Source organism: Python bivittatus, unplaced genomic scaffold (genome assembly GCF_059951505.1).
Source record: "Python bivittatus isolate LINGU-HERP-01145 unplaced genomic scaffold, Pbiv_v1 ctg000590_np1212, whole genome shotgun sequence".
NCBI classification, from domain to species: Eukaryota; Metazoa; Chordata; class Lepidosauria; order Squamata; family Pythonidae; genus Python; species Python bivittatus.
The window spans coordinates 13,422,501-13,447,510 of NW_028277086.1; the positions used below are offsets into that span (position 1 = coordinate 13,422,501).

Sequence of the window (25,010 nt, forward strand, 5' to 3'; positions counted from 1 at the left end):
GAAAGTATTATAAAGGACAGAACGATGATGAGAGGTTCTAAATATACAGCAGACTATTAATCTAATAGAATGAATGGAAAATGGGCATAACAAAGCAGGATGTGAAAACTGTTTGAAACAGAATGAAAAGAATTATATTACAGAATACCACAGGAGTGTGTGAAGTTAGGTTAATGGGAAGTATGAAAAAGGTTGCTTGGAGGAATGATTGAGCGAAAGATGCTGTGGATGAGAAAATGTATGCAAAAAATTATGACAATATGGCATAATGCATATATAAAGAAAAAAGAATGGAAGTGTTATGTTTGTGAAGCCTCCATCTGTGTCCAATGACTGGAAAAAATGCTGTTATTGTTTCTCTATACAAAGGGGAGAGGAGCAAGAGTAAATGCAAGAATTATAGGGGGATTAATTTGTAAAATATGCCTGGAAATTGGCAGAATTTTGATCAAAAGCAGTCTTTATAGTATAGAATGTACTATGTGGAAGTATAGTATGGCATATGTCAGGCAAGGGGTGTATGCAGATTTTTCTTCAGCATCCCACTGAATGAAAGAGAAATAAACTCTGTTGCATTATTTGTTGACTTAGAGAAAGTATATGATAAAGTACATAGGTTTCAATTATGGAATGCTTTATGCAAATACAGAATTAAAGGTTAGTCAGTTAATGCAGTAAGTGATATATGATGGCAGTAAAGCACGCATAAGAATAAAGTGAATGCTTAGCAAATGCTTCAACATTGAGCAGGGATTTACGTTTCACCACAGTTCCATTGCTGAAGAGTTTCTACAACTTCTAACACCCTCTTGCATTGTTTCTCTCATCTCAAGGATTGTAAATCCAATGTGAGAAAACTATTTGTAAATAAAGTGGGGTTGGACAAATTATCCAGTCTCAGGAGACAGTATGTTTGTCTTCAGATGAAAACAAACAAAAAAAGCAGTGGGGGTGGTGGGTTGGAATAATGCAGTCTTATGGGGCAGTCAGCTTACAGAGCCACTTCTGTTCTGGCACTCGGTGTTGAAATCGGCAGCCTGGAGATTCTAGCCAAGCTTTCTAAGCAGGACCTCCTTGTCATCTGTTACCTGGTCTACTTCAGCTTTCTTCTCTGTAGTTATTCCCTGATATCTAACTAGCCCTTTGCTGTCAACATCATTTACTTTGACACCCATGATCACATGACACCCTTCTTAAAAACTCTGCACTGACTTCCTCCTATCTCTCACACCCAGCACACAATCACTGACTTAAATTGAAATTTGTTTTAATGGACCATCATGCTATTGTCTATCTCTGTTACTGTATCTCAATACTTCCCTGTGATGGTATTCACTCCTGCGTTTCCTCCACTTTTTACCAAATGAAGTCCAACTGCTACCTCCATATGGTCCTCCCCTTTTTTCCTTTGCTACCTTACATGCATAGAATGACTTCCCAGATCTCTCATTATCTCTCACTTTATTCAGATTCCTCCTCAAAACATGTTCTCCTTCCAATCTTCGACTCAAGCCTTTAGATTTCATGCTGTGCTATCACTAAGTATTTATCTAAAACTAGTGTGCACATTGCTTTTACTTTGATTTCCAAGTACAGGCAGTCCTTGTTTAATGACCACTCGTTCAGTGACTGCTTGAACTTACGATGGCACTGAACAAGTGGTAGTTATGACTGGTCCTCGTACTTGTGGCTGTTGCAGTGTCCCTGCAGTCACGTGATTGCGATCTGGGCACAGAGTGCCCAGTTCGCAATTACAACATTGCAGCATCCCACAGTCACATGATCACAATTTGCAACCTTCCCTGCTGGCTTCCAACAAGCAAAGTCAATAGGGAAGCCAGCAGGAAGTCACAAGTCGTGGTCATGTGAGGTCCTCACTTAACAACAGCAACCAGGACTTGGTTTTTCAACTTATGACCACATTGCTAATGATGGAGTTTCCAGTCCCAGTTAGCATTATTAAGCGAGGACTACCTGTATCCAGTGCTAGATATTGTGAAGTTAGCAGTTATCGTGCATTCTGTAAATCTCAAGGCAGTCTGCTGGCACTAAATAAGAAATGCACAAAATAGCAATATTGGCTAAGGAGGGAGAATAGAGGCAGGAAGAGGCTTAAATGGTCAAGGAAATCTGAGAGAATGTAGCTCAAGAAAGATAGGCGGAGGGCATTGTTTTCCAAGCTCGCTCGATTGGCCACGTTTTTATGCATATTCACCTTTGCCTATTTCTAAATGAACTTTGGCTATCACTTTGTATTGTAGATACCCCGGTGGCTTCCTGCAACTTACAGCTGCTCAGCTTCATAAAAAAGATCCAACAGCAGTAAGTGCTAGCTTTTTCTCCATCTGTGTCTCTAAATGATTTGCTGACCTTCCCTGCATAAAGTCCTGTCAGTTTTCCAAGAACGTTCTGTAAGGAATATGCCTGTCCATTTCTAACCCATGTCTTTGTCTTCTTCCGTAAACAACTCTATTCCTGCCATTGACAGTCTTCCCATCTAATCACTAAGTCCCACGTCTGTCGATGCATAGTACTGCTGCTGAAGTTTTGAATGGCCACATTGGTTATGTTGTTAAAATTACTCTAGTTAAAAATACAGGATTGCAAAAAATCTTGTAGCATGATGCTGGGATGTCTGTGCATTATAACATCTGGAACATGTGTCCCTTTTCTCCCTTTCCACTTGTTCCTATAACTTTTTTTTTATTTCCCGAGCTCCCACTCTGGCTTTGCATCATGCTTACCGTCAATTTCATTTACAATTTTCGTTTTATGGCTGCCTGTCTCTTCAAGCAACCTTCTGTCTGACCTCCCTGAAAGCCTTTCTCTTTCTCTTCTCAGTTCTGATCTTTGTGCCTTCCTTCATGTTGCCTGATACTCCTGAACAGCTTCTTCATTGCTTTTGAGCTGTTTTCCATTTTGTCATGATCAGCTTTATCTGAACCATCCTGGTTGTGGTCCAAAAATTCCTCCAATGCTCTCTGATGCTTTTCTGTTCAGTGATAAAACAAGTGGCTTTGATTCTTGACCTGTGTTCTGGTGCTTGTCGTTCAGCTGAGCACACTTGGAAAAGAGCAGCAGAACCACCAAAAGGATTGTTTACGCATTTGGTATTTATGGCAGGAACAAAAGATATAGATATAAAATCATGACATGACCTGCTTATGTGAGATTCATTACCTAAAGTTTCACTGGCTAATATTTTATAGTATATTTGCTTTGTGGCATATTTGAAATTACTTAGTTAATGTAGATAATGAGCTTCATTAATCAGAGTTTTAAAAAGTTAAAGTATCTTTTGATTGGATTCCTTTTCACCTAATGGACACTTCATGGTGTTTCTTTGACAGCAGTTTAGAAATTATTCACCCTAACCTTTTTCCAGGATTTGTTCAGACTGTATCTGTCTTACAGCCTGAATATGTTTAGGTGGTCACCATCTAAATACCAGCCAGGTTTGACCATCCTTAGTTTTAAAGATCACCAGGATCAACCAGATGCTACTAACTATCTGGGCTTGACCAGAGTATATTGATCTAAGTAAGTTAACTTTAAGACTAGTACGTATGCCTCCTACACTATGATACAGATCTGATTACTTTTGGAAGTAGGTTATTACTGGCATTGTAGGTGAAATTTGAAAAAGGCAGTTTGATTTTTATTAACTTCAAAAGATGTGTTATAAAGCCGTATTTCTGTCTTTTCTAGCCAACTACTCTCTTGATATTTTGGTCTTATTATCTAGTTATTAAATGATTGGGTTGACCATCATGCAGTTATGTTGAACATTCCATAATGATGGCTTGTAGAAATAAATTAAAACTTGACTTTTTTGATAATGTAGTCCCACAATTGGTTTTCACTTTTGCAGGTAGTCCTCACTTAGTGACCACAGTTAAGGCCGCCAACTCCATTGCTAAGTGACATGGTCACTAAACAAAACTTCATGTGATGTGACAGATTTAACAATGTCATTTCCCATTCGGTCATTAAGTGAGTCATTACGGGTCATTAGACAAGACATCATGTGACCACAACTTGCGATTTTATTGCCGGCTTCTCCATCGACTCTGCTTGTCAGAAGCTGGTTTGCGAAGCACACAGTGATCAAATGACTGCAGGATGCTGTGACCATTGTGAACACTTGTTGGTTGTGAAGTGCCCAAATGTCGATCACGTGACTACAGAGATGCTGTGATGGTTATAAATGCAAGGACTGGTTGTAAAGTTACTTTTTCAGCACCGTTGTAACTTCAAACGGTTGCTAAACAGGGGAGTCATTAAGCAAGGTCTACCTGTATTTTGTATTTTCCTGAATATAATGGTTGCTGAACACCAGAGGGCAGTATAAACCAATATGACTTTAATCTTGCTGATATTCATTTAATTGGTAAGCTCCTATAAACCAAATTTTACTGTGAACAAAATAGTATGAAACATTATAAGCAGTGAATTCAGAGTGAACACTTCATTGAGTAAGATTAATATATTTTAGCTGGAACCTGATGGTGATGGAGTGGTATTTTACTTAGTTCATATTTGGATGAAATATACAATTTCTCAAGTCAGTAGCTGAACTAGAGAATAGTGTTTACTCTGTTTGTAATTTTGCAAAATGGTTCTTAAAACAGAAAATATGCATACGCATAGAATGAGGAATGCAAAATAAAATGTAAATATGGTGGAAGTGGAAAGCGTACAGAGAATCTGCTAGCAAAAATAAGTATATTAATCAAATATGAACAAAAATGAGAGAAATGTGCAGTAATGTTGACTTTTAAATTTTGCTGTTTTACGTGCATAAACATATAATTCACAATCAGAATAAATTTGTTTTGGTGTTTAAATGAATATATGACAAAATGAAAGCATTTATTATCCAGCCATTGGCTGTCTCTGGGGAATGTGTGGGGCAAGGCATAGGCTGGGGATTGGGTACCACCCTTCCTGCTGATGTGTCTGCAGCTCAGGAGTTTACAGCAGCCATGGCAGTAATGGGCCTATCCCGGGTGGTGAAAGGGCCAACACATAATGCAGGTCACACACTTGAGGTGAGAGATGAAGCACCTCAGTTTCTCTGAAGCATCTGTCCAAACTTGCTTGAGTTGATTATATTGCCACTGTTGTGAATTAGGCAAGCAGACTTTTAAGTCGAAGTAAATCCTTAAAATAATCATTACAGAGTAATTGATTTAAAATTGTTCCAAATTCCACCCATACTTCCAACAGAACATCTTGCAACCTATTTTTAAGGTTGAATTCATCTGTAAAATTAAATATTCATGAGCCTTGCATCAAAATCCAATCTACAGCCCAAAAGAGCCCAGACTTGTCTAGCTGCTCTCAATCCAGGAAATGAACGGCCTTTTTATTATATATCAACCCAAGTAAATGACAAGACACAATAGCTTTCTAACGAGGCTCACAATAGATTGTGTACTAAATTGTAATTCCAGATAAATGTGGATGATAAGATAGAAGCCCAATTATGTTTTTGAAAATCTGATGAATTATATCAACCATCACCAAAAGATAATCTGAATTTAGCCAATGAAATTCTTGGTGGCCTGTTTTTCCATATGAATTTCCTTAATACTTTGTTTGCCTGAAGGAAAGATCAGTTCAGAATAAGCATTGGAATATCTGTTAAAACATAACTCAATTGAGGAGCAATTTTTATTTTAATAATATTAATCTTGTTCCACCAACTTAATAGAATTTTAACCAGTCTATTAATGTCCAAGGCAAACTTTTAAAAAACTTTTAACAGACTTATTTTCATGAATTTGGAAATATATTTAGGAATATATTGTTTTAGATACTTAATGTGTTCTGTAGAAATGATGAAATATTCTAAGGAAGAAATGTAAGTTGAGTTAAGCAATCATAAATTAATTTTATATATACTACTTTAAAGTAAATACTTTTCACATATATTACTACTGAAGGACTTTCCCTCTATCTCATATGTATGTACTGTAAAGGTATAAACATATAAACATTTTTTTCTCACTTCCCTATATGTAGTCAGATTGGAGTCAAACTTTCTGCTCATGTAATTCTTCCTACTTGTCTTGCCACTCATAGAAGTGGATATCCAAACAAGGGAATGTCAATGTGTTTCAACACATTTTTTCCCCTTGGTCTTGGAAATTGAAGCTGTTAATTAAATTCTTGTAAAAGTCCTTAATTTTGAATTGGATCACAGACGTCACAAATTCTTTTACTTAAGCTGTAATTTAAGGAACAGTTTGTTGGTTCATAATACTTAGAAGATTATGTGTAAATATTTTTAATCTATGAATGCTGAGTTAATAACCGCATTAACATCATTTTCTCTAGTTATATGGCCCTTTCATATGAGGGAATTCATAAATATGTTGGAATTAAGTTACTTGCAAATTAGGAATGTACAGGATGAAAGAAAAGCTGCTGAGACACATTGTTTTTTTGCTGCCTTTGGGAAGAGATTAATGTGAATGGAAAATCAACAGGAACAGTACATTTTATTGTCGTCTCAGTGTTTATCTGCTGTTTTGGAGGCAAAGGAGATTAATGCTAGGCCATGCAGCACTTTGGGTTCAATTCCAAAAGAGGCGCTTCTGAGCGTATGAGAATGTGAACATGGCATCTCTTTGCACCTCTTTAAAGCAGCTGCATCTTTTCCTGGGATTGTGTGGCTGTCTTCCTCAACTTCACTGCTATCCCAGGAAGAGATCATGGTGCTTTAAAGAAGGGCAGACATGTGCTAAGTTCCTCCATGCATTCCAAAGCACCTTTTCAAAATCAAATATAAAGTGCTCCATTTATATGAATCATTTCCTCTCAGTTTCTTTGTTTTCAGTTTCCCCTTCTTTGTAAAGAGGAATGCTTTCATACATGTGTGTCATTAGCCTGTTTCAGAATCTTTGGCTAATTTAAATTCACCCAAGGGCAGCTGCCACCAAATTTCCATTGGGCTGATGAGAAATTACAGATAGTGCTACTCAATGTCATGGTGGCTTGAAATGACTTTGGGCCTCATTTGCTTGTTTCAATCATCAGTAATTCAGCATCATAAATATTGGGTCTTGTAAATTATTAAATTAGGCCATGGGCTTACCATGAAGAGATCTGGTGACAATTCAGTATGAAATCTTCTCTTATATTTATAAGTCAATATCTTTCTCTTTTATCCCCAGGGGTTTTTCATTTGCTGGTGGTGATTATTATATTCTCCCATTTGTTTATGGCTTTCAAGTGTTCAAACTGGTTCATGTCTATTGTCTGTTTGTAATCCTTAGAACAGCATCTGAGTTAGCGTTATCTGCCTCTAATGCAGTTGGCAGAAAGTGACTGAGGCAGAGAAAGAGTAGTTTAAATAAGAGTACAGGTAGTCCCCAGGGTAAGGACGCCTGGTTTACAAACGACCCATAGTTAAAAGAACAGAGCCTATTGTAGCAAAATTTGAGTTAAATACACAGTGGTTCAAGTTAATTACACAATACTACTTATATAGTATACATTAATACTGTTCCAGCTTACATACAAATTCAACTTAAGGACAAACAAAACTTTTGTCCTTAAGTTGCGAACAGAATTTATTCTTAAACTGGGGACTACCTATAGTTTAAATAAGGCCACTTAGTGAATTCATAGTGTGGTTGGAATTTGAATTTGAGATTTTCAGATTTTTAGCTACTCTGTTATACTGGTTCTCAGTTGCAAGACTTTTTACTACTATATTTTTCATAGTTTTTAAAAAAGTGTTATCCAAAATCATGGTATTCTTGGCAGTGTTACCCAAACTATTGATTCTTGATCTTAAACCCATGACATGTCTCCATTGAATGGCATATCCAGACTTATTTGTATGCTGGAATGAGTAGGTTTAACTCCTTATACTACTCAAACTCTCGTGTCTGTAACCTACAGTTGGGTGAAACAGTATGTCATAAGGCAACCATTTTTGAACTAAGGTACCTCAAATGGGCTAACTTACAGAATGCGTCCAAAATCCAGGACCCATTACTCCTGTGGGATTGAAATTTGGGAAAGTTGTGGCTGCTTCAGCACTGCTGTGCTGCTGCACCGCCATGGTCAGTCCAGGTCACGTGAAAGTCATGGGCATATCCGGGGCTTCACCAGGGCTCTTCTCACCGGGCGGGAAGGAGGGAGGGAGGGATCTCCAACCTCTTTTCTGCCTCCCTCTGGACCCTGTGCCCAATCGGCTGGTGGCAAGGCCCAACAGGCGAGCAGCGATTGGCTGCTTTGGAACCAAGGCCAAAATTTGAAATCTCTTAACAGCTGTGGGTGTTGAGGGAAGGATGAGGGAGTGCCTTAGATGCCTGCTGGTGAGGTAGGGCTGGCTGGGGGGCACCAGTGGTCAGTGGGTGAGCCCTCTGCCTCCCTTGAGGGAGGGGGCCCTTGAAGACACCAGAATGGGGAGCGGGGGTGCAGTATTCCTCAAGGTCCATGACTCCCTTCGTTCTACCTCCCACCAGAAAAGTGGCAGGCAGTTCTGCAAGTCGAGGAGGAGGAAGCTTCACGGGGGCTCTCCTGAGGGTCATGAGGGGAGGGCAAATGGCAAAACCCTATATTATATGAGGAGGGAGGGAGATTTCTGACACTCCCTGCCAGCTCCCCACAAGTAAGTCAGTGGGGAAGCTGGTAATAAGTCACTCACACTTCCACTGCTTTTTTGCCCTTGGTCATTCTGTTTCTCTGTTTAGGTAAGGAAATAGGTCTGAAATGATGACCCAACAGATCGCGGGTTGCCTAGTGCTTTAATAATAATGCATCTTCAGATTTATCTTGGAAAATATGACAAGTTGATTCTTCCATATCTTTGCCTTTCCAGCTATGATTAATGCTACATGGATGTATTCATATATTAGCATTGTAAGACTTGATTTAAATGTAATCAGGTTTTTTTTTTCTACATGACTAACAGTTCTGTAACTTCCTTTTTATCAAGTTTGTCCAAACTGCATATTTAATATATTGTACTTTTGGCTGTTGAACGTCTACATTATTTCACGTTTTCAGAGAGGGCGGGTAGCCCAAGTAGTTCTCATGCTCTCCAGGGCTTTTGGATCTGACCTATTCCCTCCCCAGAACAGGCCCTGCTTTCAAGGATTTGGACAGCTTCATCCCCATGGTATTCCTCAAATGCAAATCCTATGTACAAGCCAAGATAAAAGCAAATAAAAATGAGAATTGGAAGGTTTGGGGGTTTTTTTGCAGTAAGAAGAAACACAGAACCACTTTTCTGAAAAGGCATGGATCTTTGTGCTAAAACAGGACTCTGCAAGACTCTTATCATTTTGAATATGTAGGGCAATGTTTCTCAATCTTAACTTTAAGCTATGTGGACTTCAACTCCCAGAATTCTCTAGCCAGCATGCTGGCTGGGGAATTCTGGGAGTTGAAGTCCACACAGCTTAAAGTTGCTAAGGTTGAGAAACACTGATGTAGAAATTGGTGAAATTGAGGCCTGTATCCAGACAGTTACCTTAATTGTTGCATCTGAATCAGCAAACCACTACTCTTCTTTGCAAAGAACATCTCTATCGTGCTGTTCTTGGGTTTGTTTTTTCCTGGCTGCAGCAAGAGAGTATATTTCTTTTGCTGGACTTGATTATGGTTATGTTTATTTATTTAGAAAATGTATATGGCCACCCATCTTATACATGATAATCCTAGGCAGCTCACAGCAACTTTCTGTAAAAACAAATATAAACCCACAAAATCCCACAAAAGACATCATACTTCCCACACAGTGTGACAGCATCCCACCAGCTTTACATTTGCTGGCCTCGCTTCCATCCTAGCCCAACACTTGGGTAAAAAGCCAGGTCTTCACAGGTCTCCGGAAGACTAATAGGGAAAAGTTCAAATATAACTCTTGTCTTCATTAGTTATTTTTTCCTATTCTGTGTAGGTTTCTAAATATTGCTCTAAGCAACAAAACATAGGTTTACACAAAGAAAATGTGCAGTGTGTTGCAAAAGCATCCCCTGCATACATAAAACCATAAAAAGAGGTATTTTAATATAAAAAATCTAACTTTTCACTTCTAAACCATATTAAAGGGAACAATCTAATAAGGATCAGCATAACTTAAGCCTTTTATACCTGAATGGGGACTCTTCAGTGTGTATCAGTTTGGTATTGTGTAAATTGAATTGATGGCTAAACTTTTATGGGTTCATCAGATGTTTAAGAGTTGAACATCTGATGAACCCATAAAAGTTTAGCCATCAATTCTGACTTACACAATTCCAGAAAAGCCTAACAGAACTTTTAAATAGAAGAGAACATCTGTAGTTCAGGGTTGAACTGTGGAGTCCCTGGTGTTCTCTGAGCTTGGTGGTTTGATTGCAGATGTTTCATTACCCAACTACAGTCATGTGAAAAAAAAAGTACACCCTCTTTGAGTTCTGTGCTACTTAGCCTCTTCATACCTATGGAAGCACTAAGGTTGTACTTAGTTTTTCACACATGGCTTCTCCATTTTGGCTTTCTTTTTATAAAATAAATGATGACGTGGTGTAATATGTCGTGTGTTGTTGTTCATCTGAGGTGGTAGTTATCTACTTTTGAGAACTGCTAAGGACCAGATGATTTTTATTATGTCCTGATATGTAAAACCATAGAACTCAAAGAGGGTGTACTTTCTTTTTCACACTATTGTAGGTAATATGATCAGTAATGAAACGTCTGCAGGCAGACCACCAAGCTCAGCACCAAGGACTCCACAGAACTTTTAAGTAATTTGCTTAAAGTCTGTAGCATTAAAAAGACAAGAAAAACATTTTTAGAGAGCATGGGGCTGGCAAAGACTGTCCTGAAATCTGCTGCTTGTAGAACGCTGTGCAAATGTTTGTTTGCACAAAGCATCAGTAGTAAAGACCGGAAGATAATTGAAATTGTGTGACATTCCTCTGTTGTCTGCTTTCAGCTCACTGCTTTCTGTCCCTGCCTTTGGTTTACTCTGATGTGTTTCATGCTGCTTGGTATTCTTACAGTTTTTCTGTTCACTTTGTGGTTTAGAGTTGGGTTCTAAAGTCTTGCCTGAAGATGATAGTGGTGATGATGACGACAATGATAAAAGCTTTTAATTTTAGTACCCTCTTTTCTTGTGTTGATTGGTGACTACTTATGTGTTTTTCTGCATGACTTCTTCATCCAGTTACCAAAGGTTAAGCACTGAAGCATTTCCATTCATTCCATAAAGGTTTCAATGTGTTGGAATGGAGTGGTTGGGTGAAATTGTTTGGCTCTTTCCAAGCCACTGAAACGTTGGAAAGTCATTTTGTAAAGGAAGTTGGGACATTGTCTGTCCATCAGGATAACTCTGTGGACTGAACAGAACAGGACTAAACTTGGTTTGGGGGAGAAACTGGCAAAATAAAGATCAAGTTTGAAAATGGGCCTGCCAACCCCTGCAGTGGAAAAAAGAATTCCAGATGTCATGCTCAGCACGCTTTCCCTAGCTTGTTAAAATATAACACATCTTGCTGTTCTTTTGGATAAATAAATTGGATATGCCATACTCGTTTCTTTAGAAAGTATAAAAATAATACAGTTATATAGGAGTTTTGTTTTTAAGTAGCCAGTTTTATGGATATTGTAAGGAGCAATGCAGTGCACTGTTTTTATGTCTGCAATTCATTTTAAGCAGCCCCAGAGAATAACTCCTTCCGGAGCCAATATTTTCCTCCTTTGAGAAACTAATAGCTGCAGCTAGAATAGAGATGGCTAGAAAGAACAAATGGTATCTACTTTGTGGCATCTTTATGTTTGTGGTCTATGTGTTAGTACAAAGAGGCATTTAAAGTCAGGAAATATACATTCAAATTGAGTGTGATTTTTGAAGGGACCTACTTTGATTTTTTTTTTAATTGTCATTTAGTTGTGCCTCCCTTTTGCTTCTCCCTCAACTTTTTAAATTTTTCTTTCTGACAATTTTTTCATCATTTTAGTTGACGGTACCCCAGAATTCCATACAAAGTTTTTCTGCAAGGAAAGTTCTTCACATTCTTTCTTATGTTAAATAGTTACAGGAAATTAAAGTACATATCAATAGATACTTGCAAGGGCTAATGAATCCATGGTGATTTAAATCATTTCAACTATTTATTACAGTTTTTCTTCCTTCCAAAAACATCATGATCTGAAATAAGATATATTCATATTTTGAACATATAAAAAGCCTATCCCAAGCCCAACCCTGGAACCCTTTATATATTTTGGAACTGAGATGAACTAACTCTGAAATTCTAATGATAAACATACAGTCCAAAAGGATTGTTCCATATAGAATTCACTTTGCTTAAAATACTTTCTTCTTCCTGTTCCTCTTCTTTGTTCCTTTTATGTAATAACATTCATTAGGGTAAAATAGCAACTTTGATTTTGTGATTTCCCCTATCTAATAGAGTAACTTTGGGCATAGTGAGTAAATATTTTTAACAGTGGATTAAATCTTCATAGACATAAATATATAGACCATAGATAGTGTTTACCTCACCTGATTCTACAGATGGGCCTGCTTATCTAGAACATAAATTCAGTAAATCATTTTCAGGAATACTATAAATTGAGTTCCTGGAGAACTGTTTTTTAGTCAGTACTGTCTGGTTTTCCCCATTTAGACCAATATTTTCTCTACTAGCTTTCTCCAACCGTGGAGTCCTCCAGATGTGTGGATTTCAGTTCCCCAAATTCTTTGCATTGGCCATGATGGTTGGAGAATTCTGAGAGTTGAACTCAGTTCATCTGGAGCTTACCAATATCAGGGAAAGTTGATGTGTAGACAATACTGAGCTAAAGGGGGTCATTAATCTGATTCAACATAAAGCAACTTTTGTGTAAGACACTCTTCATGCTTGCACTTGCAAGCAAAACAAGGAGATCACCCCTTTTTAGTAGCGCTTGTGTTTATTGCATTTGTTAGTAATTCTCTTACCTAACTCTGTGAACATTGCCTCAGTATTTCTGAGATTTTGAGTCAAACTGTATTGTATATAAAATATGTACTTATTTTCCAGATTGTAAAACTGGCTATCTATGGAATGCTCCCAAAGAACCTTCACAGAAGAACTATGATGGAAAGGCTACATCTCTTTCCTGATAATGTATGTCGGCTGCTAATATTGTTCTTGTGCATGAATAACAGCTTATTCTAATTTGCTTTCTCAGTCTTATAATTAAAAGAAACTACATTTAACAGATTCCTGCTAGAAAATATAGTTTTGTATAGAAGCTCATGTTGCAATAACTTTGGAATTACTGTACTGTTTTCCTTTTGGCCCCTAATACAAATTGATAGGGATAATCCTGCAGGAGAACTATATGCTTTTATTTTTTACATCGTTTTTATTTATTGATCATCAGCAAAGCATTCATTTTTTAATCCACAAAATACAGAAGTGTCTTTTCAATTAAAGTAAGCTTCAAGGCGACATACTTAGAACATTAAAAATTAAACCTAAGAATAAAGGTACAAAGTTTGTAATATGAAAACATTGCAACAGCAGCATATAGATCAGTCTTATAATTAAAATAAATTATATTTGACAAATTCCTGGTAGAAGATATGAGTCTTTAAGCTGGCAGTCCTGTCTTCAAAGAAGGGTAAAAAGAAGAGTCCACGCCAGTCAGTCTGACATTGATACCTGGGAATATTCTAGAGCAGATTATAAAAAGATCATCCTGAAAACAGTACAGTAATTAGCAGAATTCAGCATGTATTTGTCAGTAAGAAGTCTTTCCAGACCAAATTTTCTCATATTTTCATCATGATACTTTTCTCATATTTTTGTGTCTTTAATAAATTATTTTAATGCAGTTTCTTCAATTTATCCCATCCATCTCCATCTCCAACCGATTCTAGTGAGAATGTTGTTGATATGGTGTATCTTGATTTCAGCGAAACATTCAGCGATCCCACAACATTCTGTTAGCACTCTAGTTCATTGTGGGCTGGATTGCCTGAGAATTATGTGGTGTGCTCACCAAGAAAGGAAAGAAGTGTCAAGTAGTGTGCCCCAAGATTCAATCCTGAGCTTGCTACTGTTCAGTACTTTTATTAACAACTGGATGAAGTAGAAAGAAGGATCATCAGTTTTACAGGAAACAGAAAATTCATTGGGATAACTAATACTCTGGAAGACAGAACGATAATTCAGAACAGCCTTAGGAGAAAATGGGTTTAACATAACTATATCATATTTTTTTTTAATTTTGAGAGCCAGTTTGGGGGTAGCACTAAATGCTGGACTAGAAAGGTTCTGGTCCCCAGGCATGAAAGAATGACTTCGGATCAGTCACTCTATCTCAGCCCAACTCACCTCACAGGGTTGTTGTATCGGTGAAACTAGGAGTAGGGAATGCTGTGTAAACTGCCTTGAGTTGTACAAAATAAAGGTGGAATATAAATCTAAAAATAATGTAGAGCAAGAAGCAAGAAAAAATAGAAAAAGCAAATTATAAATAAAGAAGAGGTTCACAAGCATTGTAAAATTGACCAAAAAAAATCAAAATCACATTGATAGAAATCTGTGCATTAAAATATAACCATCTGAAAGCTGAACTTCATATTAAAATAAATCAATATTAGAATCAAATTATTATGCAATAACTGATAGTGGTAACAACTATAATTCCATGTGTAAATGATACATCAAGGAAAAAACAATAAGTTCTGTCTGCTCTGAAAAAGGTAACACTTTTAGAAAATCAGGAACAAAAGCGGGAAGGGGGAAGGGACTTAAATGTTATAATTTTATGTCAGGAGAAACCCAAAGTTTGGATCTTACCTGTTTGTAAGTTTATAATCCAAAAATAGTTTCTACTTTGTGTTATATTCTATATTAGATTTTCTTTTTTAAATATTTTCTTTTATTTCTTTTTAAATAAATAGAAATTTTAAATAAAAATGACATCAGTTGATACTCCCATAACTTAATTTGCTATTCTTTTGTAGAAGGAATTATTTATGCTTTCCATTTAGAAGCCTAAAGTATCCTAGCAGCTGTTAAACATATATTTTATATATTTTGTAGGACAATAAGGTTTAGTAATGTTTAGTAAGATAACAGAATGAAAAGAAAAATCTACCTTTAATATCTGTTTCATTGTGTTATAAACCATTTTTCAGAATTGTTGGGCCTTAATATTGCCACCAAATGTGAAAGAATGATCTAACCTGGTTGTTCCATTTCCAGATATTTTTTGAGAAAAGAATTGTTTATTTTGGCAATCAGTACTAGAGTAATCTACCATCAGTAGAACATCTTGTACCAATTTTCTCTATGTGTAATATTAGCTTTGAATTTGCTATTTTTCTTGTTGCATATCCATTCTTCTGTTCAAACTCTGTATCCATTTGATCATACAGTCCTTAACTTGTTCACTTTCTGAATTGTGCTCTATTGGCCACTTGCAGATTATTCCCAATATGTTGTTTGGATTTTATGTAATAATTTTTTCAAATTCAGTAACATCTCTAAGGGTTCCACCTTATTTTTTTAAAAAATTTAGGATTATACTGCTTATTTGAAATCAGTGATTCTGACTGTTCTGATGAGAGGATCTCAAAGACTTCATCTTTGTTTTATTAATAATTAAGTCTTGCAATATGTAAATAATTATTCCTCCACTGATTAATTTTTTTGTACATTTTCCTTCACAAAGATGTAATACTGAAGCAATAGATGATAAATCTGGACCAAATCTTTTCCTGCATTTTTCCCATAGTTTTAGGTTGCTACTTATTATTGAATGATTGGTAGCAATAAAACAATCAAATTCCACAGGTATAAGACAGGTACTTGTCTTGGTAATGGTAATGTGAAAAGAGTAGTAGCTGATTGCAAACTGAACAAGTCAGTAGTGTGATGTGGCTGCAAGAAGGTAAATCCATATTTAGATGGATTTAGCAGAAGTATAATTTCACTTTATTCTGCACAGACTAGACTCTGCCCTTTAAGGAGTCAGAATGAAACAGTTAAGAGAGGGGCAGTGAGATGAGGGGACTAGAAGCAAAGCCAGTGAAGAAAGATTGAAGGAACTGAGAATGTTAAGCTTTCAGAAGAGAAGACCAAGCATGGATATAATATTTTGTGTTCTCTATAATTCCAAAGTGTAAGATAAGAAATAATGGATTGAAGTTACGGGAAGACAAGAATTGAATGTTGGAAAAAACTTAATAACTGTAAGAGTGGTTTGACAGTGGATCCAATTAATTGGAGAACTGGGTATGTTCTAGAGGAGGCAAGACAGCCATTTGTCTGAGACGCTTTAATTTGGATTGCTGCGCTGAGTAGGAAATTGGACTTGGTTGCCCAAGTGGCCCCTCCCAACTTCATGATTCTGTGAAAAAGTCAGTGAAGACTGATGATTACCATTGTGTTTCTCCTCTCCCTAGGTTATCCCTGAAGACATTCGTAAGAATCTGGTACAGGAGCTTCCACAGCCACGCAAAGTGCCCAAGAAATTAAATGAATATACACAAGAGGAAATTGATGCTTTCCCAAAGATCTGGACTCCGTAAGTGTGTCATAAAGTCCTTGAAAGGAGTATTTATGATAACAACTGCAATGGATGAGCTTTTAACAAATGCATTTACTTCATGTGGCTAAGAAATCTTTTGAAACTATTCCCTTAATGGGGAGGCAAGTAAATCATTCATCAGTGCTTTCCCTGTTTTGCATTATTTGAAGCATTGATTTCCTTTTACTCACAAATCAATACAAACACATTTCCTGACAGAAACAATACATTCTCTTAACAGAGAGGCATTTGTAAAATTAATTTAGCCTAATCATCTTGAAGATAAGAGGTGGTAAATGAGTTTCCAATACTGAGAGAGACGGCAAGAATGCAACGGGGGGGGGCAAATCAAGCAAAGCCCTTTGCTGCTTTCTTTCTGTGTATGAACAGGAAAATGCCGTTTAAAGTGCGTGTTTGGTTCTTATCTGAAATGAAGTAAAGGTCTCACGGTGGGAGCGGGGGTCTGGTAAGCTTTGGGCAGTAATAAAAAATAGACATTGGGAAATTTCTGCCTTACTCCGTGGAGCTTTTAAATGCTGATTTAAACCATAGCTGTATCCATACCCAAATCATAGAACTCAGTTGTCTCAAATCACAGCAAGAAAATATGTTTTTCATTCTACAAACTTAGTTTCAGATTTTATATTAATTGCTATATACTTCTGCCTCCCTTGCTCCTACTTCTATCCTAATTGCAGTCAGGTACCAAAAGTCCCCACAGTTTTAGGACTGTACATCCTTGCAATAGGAATAATGCTTAAAGAGCAATTTTGATGCTCCCTTGCTCCATCCTTCATAAGATCCTCCCCACTCCCCAAAATGGATCGTGCTCCATCACTGTTGTTACAATCCCAGGGCATTTATGTATGCAAAGGCATGGACTCTGAATAGGAAGCTGCAGTCTGTTGCTGAGTAGTAAGTCTTGTGTGGCACTGGCTTATGCAGTTCTTAAATACAGTCCTCATTTAACATCTACTCACTCAGCAACCGTTCGAAGTTATGATGGTGCTGAACGAGGGGTACTTACCATGGGTCCTTGTAGTTGTGGCTGTCGCAGTGTCCCTGCAGTCACGTGATCGTGATTCAGGCACTTGACAACTGGGTTGCAAGTACGATGGCTGCAGCGCCCCAAGGTCGCATGACCACCATTTGTGACCTTCACTGCTGGCTTCTGACAAGCAGTCAATGGGGAAGTCGGCAGGAGGTCGCAAACGGCAATCATGTGGCCACGTGGGATCAATTGAGACTGCTGTCATAAGTCAGCATGGTCACGTGACATCACACTTCATGTCATTTAGCGATGGACTTCACAGTCCCAATTACCGTCAGGAATAATTGATTCACAAATGCAGAGTAACCAAGTTGTATCCTAGAAACAGTGTGGATAGATCAACTTTGGAATCGGGTCTCCAATTTCCTCACAGAAAGCTACTTTTGATAGCTCCCAGGGGCTACGTAGATTGTTTATTATGCTTTTGTGTGAAGTACATTTCTAGCTCAGGCTGCTGAGAATGGTGTGTGAGGGGACGGAGTGGAATGAATGTTCTGTCATTGTCTTTGTGGGCTTCTTATGCAGTATGGCAAACTTAGTAAAGCTTTTCCACTGAACAACTTTACACAAAGTTTTACACAAAGGCGATTTCTGCTAGCAAGCCTCATTATTCAGTACTTGTTTTGTCCAAATGATTCCCCATTCTTATAGATTTTAATTAAATAAGTCAGTCCTACAAAGGAAAATGAAGTAAAGTCAGGAAAGGAATTATATGGGATATTAAGGAGATGATTCAAGAGGTATTGTGCTATATTGAATATTTAAGGAATAAATTTCCAAATACAATATGGTGTGTTACTACCTTTCTTTTGTTATTCAGAGAAATTATATTGTATCACAGATAGGTTATATGGATCTATATCTTATTATGGCATGAAAACTAATAGCAGTTTATAATTAGGGCAAAGAAAAATCACAATTTCAGAGACACCAGGAGACTTCCGTTTGAAAGAATCCTCAGAACCTAAACCAGCATCCTGCTGAGTTATTTTAGGCCATTCCTTTTGCATCTTGGATTTTCCAGTCTGCTAAACTAGAAGTAATCATGAAGATTTCCAGAAAAATATTTTTTTCTCTCAGAAGCACATTAACATTACATTTAAATTGTATATTGAATAAGATTATGCCAAGATAGATGTTGCTTGCCATTGCCCTAACTAGGTAACAGTAGGAAAAAATTCTCTTTGTGTCTGCCGTCCAGGAATAATAACACTGATATATCTTATATAGCTTACTTAGGGAGTGTTTTGAGCATGAGAAATGACCCTGAATTTAAGATTATTCTCCTCTCCAAAGGGAAGATTTAACAGAAAAATACTTTTCTGCTTCATTACTATATTTCCAGGAAATCAAGAAGTGGGAAAATTTCTGCAACTGATATTTAAGGAAACATCCCTATTTTGATTTACAGTCAAAAACCACAATGTATGCACCAACACAAAATCTCACAGAAGCCTTATGCAAATTATATTCTAACCAATCAGAGCTACAGTATTATATGATGAATATCAACAGGAGCAAAATTTTGCACTTCCCAGAGGTTGCTGTTGATCTGTAGAATACTGTGGTTTGCTTCAGATTATTTAAGAATGTTTACTTCACCTAAGTGAAAAAGAAGCAAGCATGCAGATCTGGATATCTATCTATCTATCTATCTATCTATCTATCTATCTATCTATCTATCTATCTATCTATCTATCTACCTACCTACCTACCTACCTACCTACCTACCTACCTACCTACCTACCTTTCTTTCTTTCTTTCTTTCTTTCTTTCTTTCTTTCTTTCTTTCTTTCTTTCTTTCTTTCTTTCTTTCCTTCCTTCCTTCCTTCCTTCCTTCCTTCCTTCCTTCCATCCATCCATCCATCCATCCATCCATCCATCCATCCATCCATTTTTCTTTCCATCCATCCATCCATCCATCCATCCATCCTTCTTTCCATCCATCCATCCATCCATCCATCCATCCATCTTTCTTTCTATCCATCCATCCATCCATCCATCCATCCATCCATCCATCCATCCATCCATCCACCCCTCTCACCCCTTTACATAATTTGATCTGAATACTAGAGTATTTCAGAATCTTGACTGAGCTGCACTTTTTTCTTTAGGTTTTCTTCCTGTTCATCTTTTTCTTTCTTTCACGCCTTGGAAATCTTCCCCCTTTTGACTTCTCAGCAGTCAAGAAACCTTGACTGAACACTTTCATTCCAAACTAAGATGCCAAAAAATATGAAGTAGCCTATCTCTTGGAGCAGATTTCTCTTAATTTTTGCACAGCATGTATAAAAGTGCACTGAGTTTGCCTTCTTGTTCAAAAATGTCTACTTGATTTCATTGGGAATTGTTCTTATAAATGAAGATCAGAAGGATTTTCTTCCTGCAGGCCTGATAGAATGAACACCTTTCATTACATAATAACAGTGGGGAAAAAGTACAGATTAAGAATGGCAAGAATGGTTAGTGTAGAAGAGTTTGGAAGGGGGGAAAATATCAAAACCCAATGGGTGTTTCCATAGAATCCCATCAATCTTACACTTTTGCAACTTTATAATGTGAATTTGGAGCCTGCTATCTCCATAATTTAGGAAGTTACAGGAAGCCGGCTGCTTAACGCAGAGAAATGCCCTATGGTGTTAAAGCATGAAAATGGTACTAAAAGTACAGCTTATAATTACTGAAATGTGCTTGACAAGTATTTGAGTTCAGCTGTGATTAGTAGGCACCATTTCAACTGAAAATTATTACCTCCTTTGATTCCAGCTATATGAGAAAGGATGAAAACCAAAGGAGTCCCTCAGGGCACCTGTACCTGTTTAATACTATTTCTGCAGGAATGCCCTCCATATGGGTTCCATTGTGTTTGTTCAGAGAGAAAATGGGTGCATACGCTTCCCAACTTTTCCCAAGCAAAAGTTCTGAATTCTTTAAGCTTCTGATTTTAGAATGGGGACAGTAGTTATAATGTAGACATGGATAGGAAGTCTTATTCAGATCTCATGCGTGGGGAGGAGAGACAAAGCAACTATTGTCTCTATCTCATTTCTTTGTCTTTTTGAAGAGTGATAATATTAGTCTGGTTTACAAAGCCTGATTACTAAGCGCACATATAGGGAGCATTAGCCTGCATTAACAGGGATCATTCTAACAAACTTTGAATCATGTTTCTTTTATGATAAGCATAGATATGAGTCAGATCCATAAAATGAAAGTAATGTGATATCATCCTACTATTGTTTGGATGGCAATAAGAACTGTAAAAGAATGTTCATGTGAATTTCAGATGAACCTGATCAGTATTGTTCTGTAGCTCATCTATTGAACTGAACCTAAATAGATCAGAATTGTCAAGCCTTCTTTAGTCAAGTACCATTATGAATGCTGTCATTCTTGATCTCTTCAACAAACGCGCATTGTGTAAATTGCAATAAGAAGTGTGCTTTGGATTAGTACTTTGAATCAAACTAGTTTGGAGATTTTGCCATGGAACAAAATTCAAACGTGCAAAATTTCAGGGGTTTGAAATTAAGTAAATATTTTGTGTAAACTGCCTAAATCCAAATAGAGCTCATTTCTTCCCCACTCTATCTCCCCCCCCCCGCTTTCTTTTGAAGCACTGGTTTTGCTTAGTATCTAGGTGGCAAAGCATGATTCTAATATGAAGGCTTTTAAAAAAGCCTAAAAACCCAACAAATTCATATTTAAGCTGTTCAGTTATTTAACTTAATCCTATGATTTCTTTATTTCTGTAATATATGTCTAAGTATGATATTATATTTCTCTTTCTCTTCAGCTAAAAGTCTGGATGTAGTAATAATGCTGTTTGCTATTTCTGTTGACTAAAGTATGTATTCCTACTAAACTCTGAGATATAATCAATACTGTAGAAAATAGTTGAGTGGTATCTTAAGTAGTTGCTTAACTATATGATACAGTATAGAGTGGTCAGTTAAGATATGCAGGTTTTTGTGACAGAGATATTGCACACAGAAACTTGCTGGAAGCCAGTGCAGCTCATGAAGTAGTGATGTTACATGGCTATATCAATGTGTGCACATAACTATTGATGCTGTCGCATTCTGGACCAGGTCTCTGAATTGTTTTCATGGTAGTCCTGTATAGAGTACATTGCAGTCATCCAAGTTTTTTTCATTTTTTCAAACAAATCAGTTTGAACACCCAGAATAATATTGATCAGTCTTTCCATGACAGCAGTAAAGAACCAGTTCATAAGCTGTAAATCTGGGTTTGTGCTGCCTTTCCATTAAAGAAGAATATTTTTGGTTGCATACCATGCTGGTAAATCCATAATTTTTCATGCATTATTAATTTCACATTTTATGCCTGTAATTCAAATTCCCATTTTTGATACATAATTCAAAATCAAATTCCCATCTTTAATCCATATCACTCTTCTCAAAATCTTATTAACAAAGTTACAGAAAATTAAACTAAGACAGGGCAATAGCAGGACAAGCTTATCATACATTTAATTGTTACTGCCCCCAGTCACTTAACACTTGAAAGCCAACCCTTTTAAAATATACATATTTAAAATGATGTATCCAGTAACATGACAACATCTTTTGCTGATTTTATCTTAAGAGAATAAAAGATGCATTTAATATCCATTAAACTCGTTAACCATTTGTTTGTTGAAATTGGGTAGTCTCAAACTCTAGTCCATAATTCTTGCAGCTAGCTAATATTCGCCTAATTGTCCATAGAAAAGCACGCATATGTATTCATATATCTTACACATATCTAGACAGCCATATGGCTGCTTTGATTTTTCTCTAGTCTGCCAAAGTGAAATGGCTATCTACCTCCAACAACTCAGTTACAGAGGGGCCCAGGACAAGTACTGATGATATAAGAGAATAAGATATTTTTGCAGCTATATTTCCAGTCAAGTTTCATGGGAAGCGCAAGCCAAAAAGCAAAGTATCTCAAATAGAAGAGCACAAGGGGGTGCCAAGCATGTGGTTGCAATTGATGAAAAAGCACACCTGCAAATGTTATCACTTCATAAATAGCAGACTTTGGTCAGGAAGTATGGTTAGATATATGAGAGGAGGCCATACTGGTTCTCAATGGGATCAAGCTCAACCATTGGATAATTTGCTTAAAGATGAGTGTAACTATGTTGAAGTATGTTAAAGGACTAGTCTAGCTTGTGGGTGGGGGGGTTGTGTTCCGGCTTAGCAGTTATTAAATTCGATGTGCTTAAATGTGGGTTTGCGATCAGATGAACAAATTTACTAAATTGAGTAACAGTTTCAGAATAATTTTAAATCATTTATTATAGAACAGAGGTAGGTATGTGGGAATGACCTTGGGAGACAGTTTGCTGTCAGCCTTGCAAGATAGTCCAGACAGGAAGCACACCCAGATGAATTAATTCTACTTTATTGTAAGGTTACATTAACAGAATCTTGCCAACCTGAAAGTACATCTCTTCCCCCCCTTCCCTTTACAACCCAAGAAACAAGGGAGGGTCCCTTCTGAGATATTTGCCACGTCCACATTCCTTCTGTGGACTAAGATGCCTCTGATCCGACCATTCCCCTGACTGTGGCTCTTACCCCTGTCTCCCCAGGTCATTCCCACATATAATTACAGTAGGCAACCTGCTGATGAAATTTGGTGCTATTTGTTCCTCTTATTTTAAGGCAGAAATCCATAAATGGTATACTATAAATCCTTAAAATAAGCTTCGTACACAAGTTATTTTTAAAATTAAGAAGAAAATCCTCAATTGCCTCAGTATGTAGACAATGCCATGTGTGATAGGCCCACCTATTGCAGCCCATGGAGACTCCCCACCCAAGGGTTGCTTGCCCATTCTTCAATTAGAGTAAATTGGTAGACAATTTTGGTAAGCTAAAATTAATGTGTTTTTCTAAAACACTGACTTGATTTTCTCTGCGCATTAGTTTAATGAGAATATTAAGGCTAATATAAGGTATGTTTGCCTTGAAAATATTGCCTCTATTTGATAAATTCATCAGGTGAAACAGTGCATTCAAGAGTCTATTCAAACAGTTGGCCAGAGGGCGGAGCTGGCGTCGCGGCGATACGGCGGGCGATCCTGGGCTCCCAGGATCGCAGCTGATATCTCCTCCCCTGGACGGTCCCGACGGACCTAAGCCGTCCCGAAGAGATGGCGATCGTAAAGGGCGCGTCCCGCGGATCTCAGGGACGCCGCAAGTTCCAGATTGATCCCGGGAGAAGCTCTTGAAGCCGGCGGAGGAGAGCCAGCCAAAAATGGCTGCGAAAGCCGGGACAGCTCCAAAGGAAGAAGGAAGAGAGGGGTGTCAACTGGGTGAGATGGACTTTTATTATTCAACTATTCTTAGAGAACACCTTAAGAAACTTAAAGAGATTTTTAAAAGTGAAGAAAAGTGGATTAAGCGGCGAGATTGAACCTTATAAAAAAAGAAGTCTAAAAAAAAAATTTCTTTTCAACTTTCCCTTTTTAGTGGAATTGACAAGATGTTTTTCTTTTAAAAAAATATATTTTTAACTGGATTGGCTTTTTCTTTTTAATATTCAATAATTCTTTATTTTAAGCCTTTTTTTTGACTAAGATTTCTTTATTGTTATAAGAAATTTATACTTTTGATTTTGAAATGGGGAAAGTGGAGTTAAGAGAAAGTAAATGAAAGAAAGTTGCACTGCCATCTAGAGGCGCGACTTAGTGCTTTTTTCCTTCCATTGTGACGCATGCTCAAGGACTTTGTGCTTTCTAAAAAGATAGTGGGATGTGCATGTTTATACAGGTGCCATCCGTAACTATAAACAAGAAAGTGGAGTTGAAAGCGATTTTGAAAATATCAAGATGGAAAGTTTGAGCTAGTCACAAGAGCCTTGATTAGTGGCAGTAGCTCTTTTTTCTGCTAGAAGCTCTGCTTTGCTCTCCATTCCCCCCTCCCAGTTGGATTTTTTTTAAAGAGACTTAGTCTCTCCCCTCCTCTCCTTTTTTTTTTCTTTTTTCTTTTCTTTTTCTCCTTTTGCTTCTTTTTTTCTCTTATTTTTGGCAAGAACAAAGATAAAGAATCCTTTAACTCAATGAAGGTTTATCAAGACAATAGACTATACGAGAAACACAATGTAGAAAAAGATCTTTAAACTATCGAGGATGACTATAAAAAACTGGAAGAAGAGCTGCAGAAATTCCCGCAAAAAAAAAAAAGAAAAAAGATATTAAAGCTAAAATGGACTTAATTAAACATAAAACGGGATCAATGGAAAAGGAAGAAATAGTACAAGAAATCAGAAGCATTAAACAGAATTATTGTGAGGCCTATAAACTGAGAATTAAAAGGGTTAGTCAACTGATAAATGAAGAGGGACAGACTTGTTCTTGGCACTGAGGGTGAGAAAAAGATTATACAAGATTATAATGGAAAATCGT

The 25,010-nt window shown here is 37.2% G+C and overlaps 1 protein-coding gene across 4 annotated transcripts in view; it reads left to right on the top strand.

The window, feature by feature from the left end:
- Positions 1-25,010, top strand: part of MRPL13 (mitochondrial ribosomal protein L13) — a 36,342-nt gene that overhangs the window by 4,888 nt on the left and 6,444 nt on the right. For 2 of the 4 annotated variants that reach the window (XM_088149014.1, XM_088149015.1), the window contains exons 4-6: positions 2,262-2,322; positions 13,035-13,121; positions 16,415-16,536. In XM_088149014.1, the coding sequence (XP_088005140.1) occupies positions 2,262-2,322; positions 13,035-13,121; positions 16,415-16,536 (270 nt within the window). Of the gene's footprint in view, positions 1-2,261; positions 2,323-13,034; positions 13,122-16,414; positions 16,541-25,010 lie in introns of those variants that run through there. The other 2 variants (XM_007440843.3, XM_088149016.1) reach the window with 2 other exon arrangements.